Raw genomic sequence first — 14832 nt, 5'->3', positions numbered from 1 at the left:
TCTTTACTTCCCATTCACTATACATAAAGGAACAATCATATACATTTTGTAGAGTAGAAGATATCCATGATACAAAGAATGCCAAGAAAAATAATTTGTTGTACACGATTACTCATCATAGCGAATGCATTACAGTATCAAGAAAGCACTGTTCTCAAGCAATGTCCCAACACGTGGTATAAAATCACACCATAAGCATGTCAAGTAATTTATTAATAAAGTAGTATATGTTTGTAAATGATTCTTTAATGAATCAAAATTGATCCAAAGTTGTTCCCAAATCACTTTCATTCACCTAAATTCAAGGTTTGTTTTTTGAAAAGGAAAGAAGTGGTATTACAGAAAGCCAGCTATGAACTGTGCATAACTGGCCCCTTATAGTTAACAACCATTAATAATAATAATTAAAAAAAACATTAATAATGATAATCCACTGGGAGCTGTGACATTTTAAAAATGTGTTCTTCCTTGCAAGACTGTTAGTGGGTTTCACAAAATCTGGGTGTGCCTTGTCTTCATTACAGGAAACATTGTTAGCCATACAGGTCTATCACTGGGGAACTGATACACTAAGACACAAAAGTTACTTTGTTACTGAGAGTATCAGGAAATTCTAACAAATTTTACCACTATATGAGTTCCATAAAATCTCACTACTTCAGCCATTTCCTTAAAACTCTAAACTGAGCTTCAAGTTCTAATATCTCATGCTCAGTTTCGGAGTCCCATAAGTAACTGTTGTCTTCACTGGCTCTGACAATTCCCATACTCATTTCAGTATTCATTTCTAAATCCTTCAATTATATTTCCTACTATAGGAGCTAAGAGATTACTCAGGAGATGGGAAATTAGTTAAATACATCCTCACCAAAGTCTGTTAACAATTTTTTAATATGGAACTATATATCTTTTTTAATGGAAGGACCTTTAGAACTTCCTAGGTAGCTAATAAGAAATCACATGCAGAATTATTTTTTAAATCCATGCCTAACATTTATTATTTCAAAATGAAGTATATAAAAAATCTGGAGATTAAAAAGAAAACATTTTTAAATTAAAAACACAATTTCTTATTTAATAACATACATTTTTCTGAATCAGAATACGAAACAATGCCTAAGTATCAAAAACAGTTGCTGAACGTCAATCTTTAATAGCTTATGTTTCTAGGCCTATTGATTTCTTTTTATTTGTATAGTGATGGTGGGGAGGCAGGACTCAAGGTCTTAAGTTTTCTTTGGTATAAAACATCAATTTCTATTGATTCTTGAAACTCTTATAATTGCTTTTCTCCTTTCTAGAAGACTGCAGGTTTAAAATACATACTTTTTTCTAACCCTGATTTTTAACTTCTCATTATTGTTTTATCATGTCTGAATCTCATGAGTTTACAATGAGAGACGATTGAACGGTTGAGAGTTTAGAAATGAGATATAGAGCATTTCACCTCAAACTTTAATTCAATCAGTAGTGAACAAAAGTTAAATCTAAACAATGCTCAATGTAATGCATGAAATCACAGCCAATTTTTTATTGCTCAGAGGTCAATTACCCAGTTGGTGGATATTCGGGCCTTTCAATTTTCTTATATATTCTCTATTGCTGCCTTTTTCTTTTTTTGCCATTTCAGTATTTGTTATTACCTCCTCTAAAGAGAAAACATGAAGCAAACCAATATAACTTTGCTACATATTAGTATCACCCATAAAATAACGAATAAAGGGTTGGGAGATCATTTGCAAATTACAATTATCCATGCTATTAGGATGGATAATTGAAAACTAGCTACACTTTATCAGTTTATCTTAAACTATAATCAGTTCATCCTAGTCAGTCAAGCACACACTTCAGCCATCTGCAAATCAGAAATGACAATTCAACCCAAGAATTCCTAATAGTAAGATACATTGTAATTGCTAAAAGAAGTCATGAACTATAAAAAAGGGAGTAATTAAAATGCCAGTAAGGTTTAAACTATTCAATGGAAGGAAGAATTGTGGCTGTACTGCATTAAAATTACATGTAGTAACTTTTTAAAACATTCTAAACTCACAGAATCCAGATTCAAGTCTATAGCTAAGATTTTAAGAGAAACACTCCTTACCGATTAGTACAAAATGTATTTAGTGAGATTCATGCTAGGTGACAGGGAAATGTCAAGATCAATTACATGTGGATCTTGCTTCAAGATGTCAAAATTCAGCGATTGTTTAGAAATGTATTTCATCAACTTTAAGATATCAAGTATAAGACATTCTATACTGCCAATTATAACTGAAAGACACTAACAATTTTATGATATCTCCAAATTTCAGAGATCTTAAAATAGGGAAAAAAACAGGCTTCTTAGAATCAATGAAATATAGTAACTGCCATATTTATTGGTGTTTATGATTGGCATTTTCGAGTCCAACAAATCTCTGATTATCTCTAGGAGGTTTAAGGCACCAAAGAAATGCTTTTTCAATGAATAAATTAATGAATAAGCAAACATTTAAGTGTTGCAAGGGCTCTGTAAAATAGGTAATCATTAAGTGTATTAAAGTAACCTCATTTTTCCTTTTATCATTAACATATGAATATACTGTCAAAACAAATATTAAAATAAAAAAAAACTTAAAACCCAGAAACCCAACACACACATAAATTCCTTTTCTTTTCATGTTGCTGTCCCATACTTATATATATCTTTCCACTTGAAACCATGTCTTCAAAAACACTCATTGAGAGTATATGATTAAATGACCCAACAAGGGGCAGCTGGGTGGCTCAGTCGTTAAGTGTCTGCCTTCAGCTCAGGTCATGATCCCGGAGTCCTGGGATCGAGCCCCACATCGGGCTCCCTGCTCAGCCAGGAGCCTGCTTCTCCCTCTCCTGCTCCCCCTGCTTATGTTCCCTTTCTAGCTGTCTCTCTCTCTGTCAAATAAATAAACTCTTTTAAAAATAAATAAATAAATGACCCAGCAAAAACTATATGCATGAAAAGAAGTTTAACAAGGTGAAACATGATTTAATGAAGACCTATAGCAGAGCTTCTAGAATGTTCCATCCTCTCCTACCCTAATTATGAGAACTAAACTTATCATGAGAGTTGATGATTCACTCATTCATTCAAGAAATATTAAACACTAACTATATATTAAGCATTAAATGTAACTATATGTATATTTGATAATATATATTTGATACTGAATGTAAAGAACAGTAGACTAGTTCTTGCCCTTAAAGAACTCAGTCTACATTACTAAGTGATGCTATAGGGTCCAGATCATGAATCCATTGAGAATTCTCATTTGTACTCCTTTCAATCTATAGAAGTCATTCCTTTTAAACACCTTCCCTTTGAACATCTCAGAGAAAGTACTCTCATTCTTGCCAACTGTGCACTGAAAAGTACAGCAAAACTTCACAAAGATTTGTATAACACAAAATATTTTCACAAGTAATTCCTATGTCTATTACTTAAGGGCTTATTTAATAGTTCTTATTCATTTGAATTTATTTCAATTAGGTCAAAGGTGCTACAGATTCAAATATAACCTTAGAGGACATAATGAAAGGTACAGTCCATAAAACTTCCTGTATTCAATATCTACCATAAAGCACTGGAAAAATAAAAAGAGAATATTATTATGGCAAAATAAAAAATCCTGTGGTTAACTCCTCACCTAATCCACAAGTACTTTAGTTGCACGATACAACTAAAATAGTATATATTTTTTACAATAAAATAGAAATGAAAAATGGTACAATACCAAAAACCCAACCAAACTGAAAAGATAGAAAACTTCCATTTAAAATAGATTTTTACTTATCTGGTATGCTTGAACTACTTGAAGAAAATCAGAGAAGTATGTGGAAACTTGTAAGAGAAGCGGAAGGGAACCTGAAAGCGTTTTCATGAACCATACACATTGATATCAATGATCCTTTCAATAGATTTACTGGAACATCAAACTTTTTTTTCTTAAGAAAAATGCATACATTAACATACCTCTAATATCTCAATGTCTAAGGTCCTTTTTTAGCTCACACACATACACATAGTTTTCATGGTCATTAGGAGAGGTAAACCCTTCATAAATTCTTCCCTCCCCAAATCACAAACAGAAAGCTAAACTACATCAAAGTTTACAAATATTAGAAACCCAAAACTCCCTAGGACTTCTATCAGGGGAAACCTCCATTCCTTGAGCTCAAACTTCTGTGAAAGAATTTCTACTACTAGAGAAACATCCCTGGCCTCTCTCTGCCTGGCTGGTCAAATAAATGAGTGTATGAGAATGAACTGAGCATGCTCAGTTAGGACCCTGCAGGGTTTTCTCTGAGGATTTATCTGTTTCTATAGGGGAAACATTGTGCTTTGCTCTTATTTTTCAGGGAAGCCTACATCTGAGTGGGAGGCTTGCAGATGTCCAGGTGCATACCAGTGATTTGGGTGAATAAGGCTACCTAACACAAGATGAAGTATCAGAAATCCCACTACGGTTATATATCAAAGCCAACATCGTTTAACCCAGCTTTTTGCCAGTTATTAGTTTTTATGTTTTAAGTTTTTATGATTCTTGCACATAATATCTAAGAAAAAGTTTTATTCTGAAACAAAAATACCTTTTAAATTGGCATTTTTATTTCCTCTCTATCAAATATATACCATTCTTCAATTTTTCATTATGGATAACATAAACATACATCCAAGTATAAACAGCATAACAAAAATCCCAGGTACTCATCTCTCTTCAATAATTATCAACTCATTGCCAATATGGTTTCATCTGTACACACACCCAAACCCCGCTCTGCAGATTATTTTGAAGCAAATCCAGTAACTACTTTTCATCAGACAATATTTCAATATGTATCTTCTAGAACTCCTTTACATCAGAACTAAAGTTACCATTTAATTTCTTAATGTCACCACATACTCAAGGATCAAATTTCCCTGTCTCAGGATTTTTTTTAAGTTTATGAGAAGCAGGATCTAAATAAAGTTCATAATTGCAGTGGTTGATGTATCTCTGAAGTCTCTTCTATTCTACTGATTCCTTCTTCCTATTTTTCTCCTTGCAATTAAATATTTATGTCATAGAGTTCTCAGTCTGGATTTTGCTAGCTTCCTTCCTCTGTGGTCATTCAACATGCACCTCTGTCCTCTGTATTTCCAGTAAATTGACAGTTCTAGAGGCTTAATCAGATTTAAATTTGACTTTTTGGTAGGGCCATTTCATGGGGAGTTCGCATACTCCAACAGGAAATGTAATTTCTGGTAGTCTTTTATGAGCATGTGATATTAACAACCATCAATAAACTGTCTAAATTTGTTATCAGAGGTTGCAAAATTACATTATTCCAATTTCATGATCCTTCCTAGCTTTAATTCTTCTATAAAGAGAAATTTCCTCTCATTGATTATTACTGATCCCAAGATACAGTTTGTATAGGAAAGGCAATATACATCTTGCAGATAGCCGTTCAAGAGACGAAGCTGCCCAGCTCTCAAGAATGTGGTTACCGGGCGCCTGGGTGGCTCAGTCGTTAAGCATCTGCCTTCAACTCAGGTCATGATCCTCAGGGTCCTGGGATCGAGTCCCACATCGGGCTCCCTGCTCTGGGGGGAGCCTGCTTCTCCCTCTCCCCGCTTGTGTTCCCTCTCTCGCTGTCAAAAAATAAATAAAATCTTAAAAAAAAAAAAAAAAAGAATGTGGTTACCTGCCTCCAGCTGTTCACTTTCAGGCTTTCAAGCCAAAGTCATAACCATCTCAGTTGGCTCCCAGCCAAAGGAAATTAAGTACGTTCCTGGATGACCCTCAGCCAGTGACTAAGCAAGGCAGGGTTAAAAGTCCCATTTGTTTCTATCCAACACAGAATTCCTCTAAAGAGCATTCTTTCCTCCAGAGTTCCCCACTGGGCCTAGAGAGACTGTCAGATCTACACAGTCTGAGATAGCTCCCCTTGTCTAATCCTGCTTCCTCCCTTTTCCTTTCATTGATGTTTCTAATAAACCACTTGTGTGTTTAATTCCATTTTCCTATCTGCTTTGCAGGGAACTCAGGTATGAAAAGGGTCTAAATCACCTTGACTACTGATTTCTATTCTCCGAATGTCAATGAGAAAGATAATTTTAGCTTAAGAATATTTCCTTAAATAGGGTGCCTGGGTGGCTCAGTCAGTTAAGCAGCTGCCTTCAGCTCAGGTCATGATCCCAGGGTCCTGGGATCGAGCCCTGCATTGGGCTCTCTGTTCAGTGGGGAGCCCGCTTCTCCCTCTCCCTCTGCCTACTGCTTCCCCTGCTTGTGCTCTCTCTCTGTCAAATAAATAAAATCTTAAAAAAAAAAAAGAATACTTCCTTAAAGATATAACATAATGTTTGTTGTTAGTGAATTATCCAACTGGATGAGTTTGTTTAGTATCTTGTAAATGTACAGCTGGACCAGCTATCCTAGGGGCACATTCTGTTCTCCAGTCTGGCATTTCATGGGTCACCTAATTTTTTTCCAGTCATGATCACCATCCTACATAACCTTGTCTGTTTCCTGGAGGAGCAAGGAATGGTCAAATAAGCAACAAAGAAAACTATTCTTAAAATGTGTTATGAACTCCATTTAGTTTAATGTGTCAAATGCTAGAGTATTACATGCAATTTTAGCACAGTCCATTTTTTGGAAGACTCTTGCTGAGGCTTAGCCTTCTCTAGTGATCTCCCAATCAATATGACCCTCACTTCATGTTCAAAAAACACTAAAGAAGAAAAGAAAAGGCAGCTGTCTGTTAGGTTATACAGGATTTATTTTGTATCTTCAAAAACCAATCTGTGAAAATTTTCCACTCACTGATTTTAGCTGAGCTGCCAAGAAAACAAGAAAATCCTTCTGCAAAATTCTCAATAAAATGATATTATCTAAAGACCTGAAGCGTGAAACCTGGATTACAACAGCTGACCAAAAAACCAGAATGTAGTAAGGTCCACAAAAATTAAATAAAAACATAAAAAGTATAATATATATTTCTCTAATGTGACCATACACAAATAATGTACATTAGCAATGGTAAAGATAATTCTAAATTATCTAAACTACTAAATTAAGAATGAAAATGCCATGCTTTTAATTCTATTTAAGTAAGTATTTATATAGTTTGTAGATTTCTTATATCTTCCTTACCAGTAGTGACTCCTTCAGGGTTTTTCAGGGCAGAATTAAATTTTTTAAAACAAACATACATTGAAACTTCTATAGGTCTTTCACTGACAGGAAAACCTTGTATCTAACTAGATGTAAATTTTGACACAGCAACGACTTGAGCACAAAGAATTAAATGTGACTCATGTAGTAAAAACTTCACTTTACTGCAAAAGCCAAAATGTAGGTTTTTCATCTATTTCGAGGCATTCAGATTCCGTGTGATCGGTAACAAACATGGCCACAAATTATCCTCCCTTCCTGTGTCCACCAGCATTAGCAACAGGACTTAGTCGCTTCTCCCCTCCAGAGGTAGAGTTTATTTATCCAGGTACTGAATCTGTGCAAGCTCCTGACTCACTCTGGCTAATGAAAGAGCAGCAAACATGATAGAGAGTCTTGGGAAGAGTTTTACATCAGGGCTCGCCCTTTCGCTCATATCAGAACTCCATGATCACTATGTGCACAAGCACTTGAGCAACCATACAGAGAGAAAGCCCAGTCACCCCAGCTGAGGCCAATATGAACCATCCAGCCCAGCCAATTTACCTGTTGACCATACATGCATTAAGTAATCCTAAACAAGATCAGCTGATCCGGGCACAGATGAAAAAAAATACCCCACCCAGCTGAGCCTCCCTCAGTAGCTACCTGCAGTTAGTGAGTTAAGTAAATAGCAGGTTGTTTGAAACTGCTAAGCTTGGGGTGGTATTTGAGAGAGCAATAGAGAACTGATATATTTGTCTATAATTTTTTACTGTTTACAGAACATTTACTACCTCATTAAACAACTGATTTATACAGGAGCATTACTGTGGGGAACATGTAATCAAATATCAGCATTTGCACAATTATCATTATTCTACGAGATGGGCTTTTCTGCAGATTCTTCTATGTAATAAGAGCCAACAGGACATTTCACAGGATGAATAACAACAAAAATGGAATCTTAACAGTTATTTTATATAAAAATTTAAAGATTGCATCCTGAAAGTACATTGTATATTTTTTAACTTTCTCAGACAACATGATCTGAGGATTCCTTAAGACCCAAATATCAGTGATTATAGCCTAAGAAATCATTTGGGTTTTTTAAAACCTACCTAGCAACTTAATATGGTAAAATAACAAAAAACTCTAGCTGTCCAAATATCCTATATTTCCAGAAATGTTTAGTTTCAAAGATCTGACTGGCTGGCTAAATAAACAATGTCTCAGAACATATCAACAATGAATACTACCAAAAAGTCTGAAGATTATTATACTATTGTTTACATGTTATTATTTGGCTGGCTCATATCACAACAAAACAATGTTGATAGGCTAGTAATATATATAAGAAACGAATCTTCTCGAGCAAAAGCTGAGGAACATATTGCTGTAAAATAATTTGGCTGGATTGTGTCCCTGGTTTCTAGAATGGAGCTGGGCTCCCCAGACCCTGAAATGATTCAGGGTGGGCCCTCTAGACAATCTAAGGATAGGGTCTGGCCATGTAGGAAATATGAACCACGTAATTAGAGGGTTGTGCTTTGAGCCACAGATATTAGCCTGACTTCTCAACCTGGCATTGGAGTGTGAGGACAGGGCAGGGAGAGAAGGGATGGAAACTGAGTTCAATCGGGTGGCAAATGACTCAATCATTCCTAGTAATGAATCCCAATAAAAACTCTGGATACCCAGAGCTTGAGTGAGGTTCCTTGATGGTAATACACACTGATGTGCTGAAAGGGTGACATGTTCTAAGGACACAGAAGCTTTGCATTTAAGGCCTTCCTAGACCTGGTCCTAAGCATCTCTGCACTTGGCTAGTCCTGACTGTATCCTTTATAAATTTGTAATCCTAAGAATACTGCTTTCCTGAGTTCTGTCAGTGCTTCTAGTAAGTATCAAACCTGAGGGCCAGCTGGTCAGAAGTGGGGGTGGCCTGGCACCCCTGGAGACTGCAGCTGGTGACTGAGGAGAGGGAAGTGCTGTGCAGGACTATGCCCCTAACCTGTAAAATCTGACCTAACTCCAGGTGGTGTCACACTTGCACTGCACATGGTAAAAGCAATACCAAAGACATAGGAAAAAAAAGCAGAGAGAAAACAAGGTTAATAGACATTAGAAGTGATGATCAGAATTAGGAATAATCACAAGAGCAGTCACCCATGGAGTCAAAAGTGGAAAAAAAAAAAAGATGGTTATCAAAGGTAAAAGAGAAAATTAGAGATGAGAATGGGAAAACTGATAGGGAAAACAGGGGGTTAGGGAGTTAGGATGGCAGGCAACACGCACACTTAATAGTCTGGGGAGTCACTCATTCAAGAACTATCTATTAATTACCTGCTACACGTAAGGCACTGTGCCAGGTACTAAGGATACTATGGTGAATAAGAAAAACATGCCTCCCCCACGAAGTTTAGATTCTAGAGAAGATAAATATTAAACAGTTACAAAATTAACTGTTTTTATGCTACATGCTACTAAGCATTTAGTTGAATAAGGGCTTAATAAACAGATATAAAGATCAGTAATAAGCTAAATCTACAGTCCTAAGACCTACATACCTCATCTCTACTTGCAATTAAACACAACACTGAACATGTTGACAAGAAAGTAAATAATACACTTTTTTTTTTTAAAGATTTTATTTATTTATTTGAGAGACAGTGAGAGAGAGCGAGCACATGAGAGGGGGGAGGGTCAGAGGGAGAAGCAGACTCCCTGCTGAGCAGGGAGCCTGATGCGGGACTCGATCCTGGGACTCCAGGATCATGACCTGAGCCAAAGGCAGTCGATTAACCAACTGAGCCACCCAGGCGCCCAATAATACACATTTTAAAAGGATTTCCTCAATAACAAAACATTCAGATTACTTACCTTACCTTCCACTAAAAATAGCACATTCCTAATAGGTACTTCATAGTTAAACATTCCCTATATTTGTTTCTGAAATTTATGTTCACCTTAACATAACTCCCACTCAAATTTTAAAGTCATTCCCTTCCTCAAAACTAACAAAAAAACATTTCTAAGCACTAACAACAAAAAACAAAAAAACCTCAAACAAGAATCACCATCAAGTCACCAGATATGACACCCTGACTTCTGGGCAAAAAATGACTTTGGCACATATTTGATCAAGATGCAGATGTCGATTTCTAATAAATATTAGTAATGATCAGATTTGAAATTTTTACAAAAGATATTAATTATGAAGTTGTTTTTAAATATGTGATTCCCTAAAAATTCTTTCCAAACAGTAGGCAATTGGACAACTAGAGCTTCTTACCTGTATTCATCTAACTGCACCAGAAATCGTACAATATCATGATGAGCTTTCAGTACAAGCAGTTCAGTGTAGGGATTCTGGGTTTGTTCTTCACCTATTGTCTGTAAAGGAGATTTCTTGCATTGGGGAAAAAAAGAAAAGAAAAACAAAAGAGAAAGAGATTAAATGATTTATGATAAAAGACCATACTGAAATAAAACTGCATGGTATACATCTAAGAATACAAGATTTAAAGAGCTGTAAGATACCATGTTCTAATACTATATATTATTTCCCCTAATATCAATTAACTACCAATTTAACATACATTTTTCTTACTACAAATCCACATCATGTTAGAACTGATCTAAATATCCTTAAACTCAGATCGTCATTCTTCAGCTTGTTAACTAAAAACAATGTAAGTAGAGGGGAAAATCTCACCCTTGCCATAAATTTTAGTTTTTTCAAGTCACCATAAATTTGCAGAAAGGTGAATTTTATATTTAAAAATTATACCTCAATAAACCTGACCTAAAAGAATCAATGGGCCAATCCAATTCAGTATTTAGAATGAGTGTTTCTCAATTAAAACTTGACAGAAACAAAACTGCAGGTCAAAAGGGTAAATACAGATTACAACAGTGCCCAAAACATTATAGGCACTCAATACATGATTGCTGACTGAATAAAAGAAGGAATGAAATCTTTCAGAGCTGATAAATTCAATAAATTCAAGTTTGGACAATAATACTGATAAAGATAATTGCTAACATTTACAGAGAATTAGGTCACAGCCCATATGCCAGACACTGTGCGAAGCACATATGGCATATAATTCACTCAACTATTCCGCCGTAAGGTAGCTCTTACTATCCCCTTTCTATAGTCAAACCCAGTACTATTTCATGATAAATTTCTCAAACTTGCCATTATTGAGATTTTGGACCAGGTAATTCTTTGCTGTTGAGGACTATTCTGTGTAGAATATTCAACAGTATCTCTAGTTTCCACATACTAGATGCAACAGAAATCTAATCTCCCCCATCCTGAAAATCAAAAATGTTTCCAGACATAGCCAAATATGCCCTAAGGGCAAAATCATCCCAGCAGAGAAATACTGCTAAAACTAGAAGCAGTTCTTGCATAAATTAAGGAAAATCATTGGTTCTGACAAAGTAGAATTCACAATGGTTATACAAGTGAAGTACTTTAACATGAAAAATGTGTAACCTAACATGCGTAAATGTTTTCTCCAAAAAAATCACCCCCAAAGCAGTGGGTGCTTTTTATACCATCTCATTTCTAGCAGTGGTTCTGAAAAGAAAAGCAAAAGTGAGAAATTTGAAAACTGTATACCACTTCCCTCAAATGAAAGTTCACCAGGCATGGCAGAATTAGATAATGAAATTATATGATTAATCAAATAATCGGGTTAAAACAGAATTATCATGTCACATATATAATTATCTACAACTATTCCCTAATGTTTAAGATTTCAGCCTATCTGAAATGAACCTGATTTGAAATATTTTTTTTAATAGACAGTAAGCCTCAACTGCAAAGGTATGAGGAAGTTAAAAGTGAGAAGTAAGGCTGCTGACTTACAACCCCAACTTTTTAAACAATCAAAACAACTATTTCCTATGATAAATAAAAGGGAATCCAAATACAAACTCTAATTCTCGGGTGGCAATCGAAATCAATTCCAGACCTCAATCCTTTTAAGATTCTAAAATTATTTTATTCTCAACACTTCAAATGTAAATTACAGTCAATCCAATTATTCAGGCCCATGAAGAAAGCGTGACTGTTACCAAAAATAGTTAATTAAAAAAATAATTTTCTTGACTTTGAAGCAAATTATTAATTTTTTAAAATAATTTTATATTTTGTTGTTGTTGAATAAATAATGAAATAGATTTTCTATTCCCTGAGCAAGCATCAGTTGATGTTAGGAAGTGACACCAATTCTAATAAACGAGAAAGTTGCAAAGTTTGCTTCCTAGTTAAGTCAGATAATTTTATAATTGAAATGAAGCTAGTTTAAGTACGGAGAAGACTAGTTGTTGAACCTGTTGTTGAATCATATCAGCTTCAGTTTCCTCCTTTTGAAAAGGGGATATTTAATTCTCGAGGTCTTAGGGGAATCAGGAGTTCCCACTAGCTACAGTCAGAGCGTCCCTATCCACGCCAATCCCCCCTCCCCCGCGCGCCAAACACGCCCTCGACGGCCTCCAAACCCACAGGCCCCGCCTCTGCATGGGGCCCCAGCGGCTGGACCTGGAGCAGGGCTCAGACCGAAGCCACCGCTCGAGCAAGCTCGGCCTCTGCGGGGGCAGGCAGGGTCGCCTGGGTGTTTACCTCCGCCAGTCCCTGAGGTTCTCGGCCTCCCCCGATCAGCCATCGCAACATCCGCGCAGCAGCACCGACTCGCTGGGCCCAAGCCCCAGTCAGCCCGAACTCAACGCCGGGCTCAGCCTCCCCCTACCTCCTGGATAGCAGCGCAATGGAGACACAAATACTTGCCGCCCGATTCAACCACGGAACGATTAAGTACAAGGCCGAGCCCAGGGAAGAGAAAGATTTTTGTCCCCAAAGCGCTGCCGTACTCAGCCACACAGGTTTGGTTTGGGGAAGCCACCAGGAAAACAGCAGGCGAAATCTAAAGTGGCGCAGGAGGTTCAGAGGCGCGCGCAGCACCCAGTGAGCACGCGCGGAGGCCTCCCCTACTTTGCGCTCTGAGCTTAGGTGGCTTCAGCGGCCCCTGGTGGACAATGTGTAGCACAGCACTTGGAGCCCGGAAAACAACCAGTACCAATAGTACTCCTCATTTTTGGTTGGCTTTTGACCTTCACTTGGCTGGGGTACCAGAAAACTAGCACCCACCCCCCACCAGTTTCCTAAAGAACTGACTGGAGAAGGTGTACTTCAGTATATTCTGCATACGAACTAATCCAGTAGCACGTGTGTACACCAGAATAAATCTGACCAACATTTATTGTGTGCTGTAATAGAGGTATCGTGCTAAGGAAGGCTTCACATCAATTCTAATGGTAATCCTAAAGGCCCTATTCTATTGAAAACAAAAACCAAAAAGCCCAAAGTCCAGAAAGATTAGTTTGTCTAAGGCTAACAGCTTGGAAGTGACTATGCTGAGAATGGAATACAATCTCCATGCTCCAAAACTACTGCTCCTTACCGTTCGATCCAGCAATTGCACTACTGGGTATTTACCACAAAGATACAAATGTAGGGATCCGAAGGGGTACATGTACCCCAATGTTTATAGCAGCAATGTCCACAATAGCCAAACTGTGGAAAGAGCCAAGATGCCCATCGACAGATGAATGGATAAAGAAGATGTGGTATATATACACAATGGAATATTATGCAGCCATCAAAAGGAATGAGATCTTGCCATTTGCAACGACGTGGATGGAACTGGAGGGTGTTATGCTGAGTGAAATAAGTCAATCAGAGAAAGACATGTATCACATGACCTCACTGATATGAGGAATTCTTAATCTCAGGAAACAAACAGTGTTACTGGAGTGGTTGGGGGTGGGAGGGATGGGATGGCTGGGTGATAGACATTGGGGAGGGTATGTGCTACGGTGAGCGCTGTGAATTGTGCAAGACTGTTGAATCACAGATCTGTACTTCTGAAACAAATAACGCAACATATTTTAAGAAAAAAGGAAAAGAAGAAGATAACAGGAGAGGAAGAAAAGGGGAGTATGTCAGAGGGGGAGACGAACCATGAGAGATGATGGACTCTGAAAAACAAACTGAGGGTTCTAGAGGGTAGGGGGGTGGGGGGATGGGTTAGCCTGGTGATGGGTATTGAGGAGGGCACGTTTTGCATGGTGCACTGGGTGTTATGAACAAACAATGAATCATGGAACACTGCATCAAAAACTAATGATGTAATATATGGTGATTAACATAACAATAAAAAATTAAAAAAAAAAAAAAACTACTGCTCTTGACTGTATGCTATAATGTCTAACCCAGAATCTCCCTAAATAATAGAAAGCACTTTATATCCTCTACTGTGACTACTAGATTGTCTTAGGCAGTCAAAGGTTTGTGGTCCTCTACTCTGGCTGCCAATCAGAATAACGCAGGTAGTTTTTTTGAAAACTACATATTCCTGGCTCCCACCCCTGACTTTTATTAAAACAATCTCTATGGTTAAAACATAGGAATTAGGGTTTGGGGAAAGTTCTTCAGGAGATTCTGATGAGTAGCAAGGTTTGAGAATCACTGTCTAGGGACTACTTATACTTAAGTCTACAGAAGTTCATACATATATTTGCATATGTGATTATTAGGTGCAAATGAGGGTCCTAACAGTAAATTCTTACAGAGAACCTATCCACCTGTTCCACCCAA

At 37.1% G+C, this 14832-nt stretch overlaps 1 protein-coding gene across 20 annotated transcripts in view; it reads right to left on the bottom strand.

Annotated features, from left to right (window-relative positions):
• WDR41 (WD repeat domain 41) overlaps positions 1 to 13139 on the bottom strand; it is a 99101-nt gene extending 85962 nt beyond the window's left edge. For 19 of the 20 annotated variants that reach the window (XR_012382019.1, XR_012382027.1, XR_012382015.1 and 16 more), the window contains exons 1-2: positions 12799 to 13138; positions 10456 to 10571 (exon numbers count right to left, since the gene is read on the bottom strand). Coding sequence is in view for 1 of the 20 variants with exons in the window: in XM_025892733.2 (XP_025748518.1) it covers positions 10456 to 10571; positions 12799 to 12849 (167 nt within the window). In the remaining 19 variants the exon portion in view is untranslated. Of the gene's footprint in view, positions 1 to 10455; positions 10572 to 12798 lie in introns of all 20 variants that reach the window. The other variant, XR_012382031.1, reaches the window with a different exon arrangement.
• Between the last annotated feature and the right edge of the window lie 1693 nt (positions 13140 to 14832).

The sequence above is a fragment of the Callorhinus ursinus genome, unplaced genomic scaffold, assembly GCF_003265705.2.
Source record: "Callorhinus ursinus isolate GAN/ISIS: 27379988/994484 unplaced genomic scaffold, GSC_fseal_2.0 scaffold23, whole genome shotgun sequence".
Classification (NCBI taxonomy): domain Eukaryota; kingdom Metazoa; phylum Chordata; class Mammalia; order Carnivora; family Otariidae; genus Callorhinus; species Callorhinus ursinus.
This window is presented reverse-complemented; position numbering and strand designations above follow the sequence as displayed.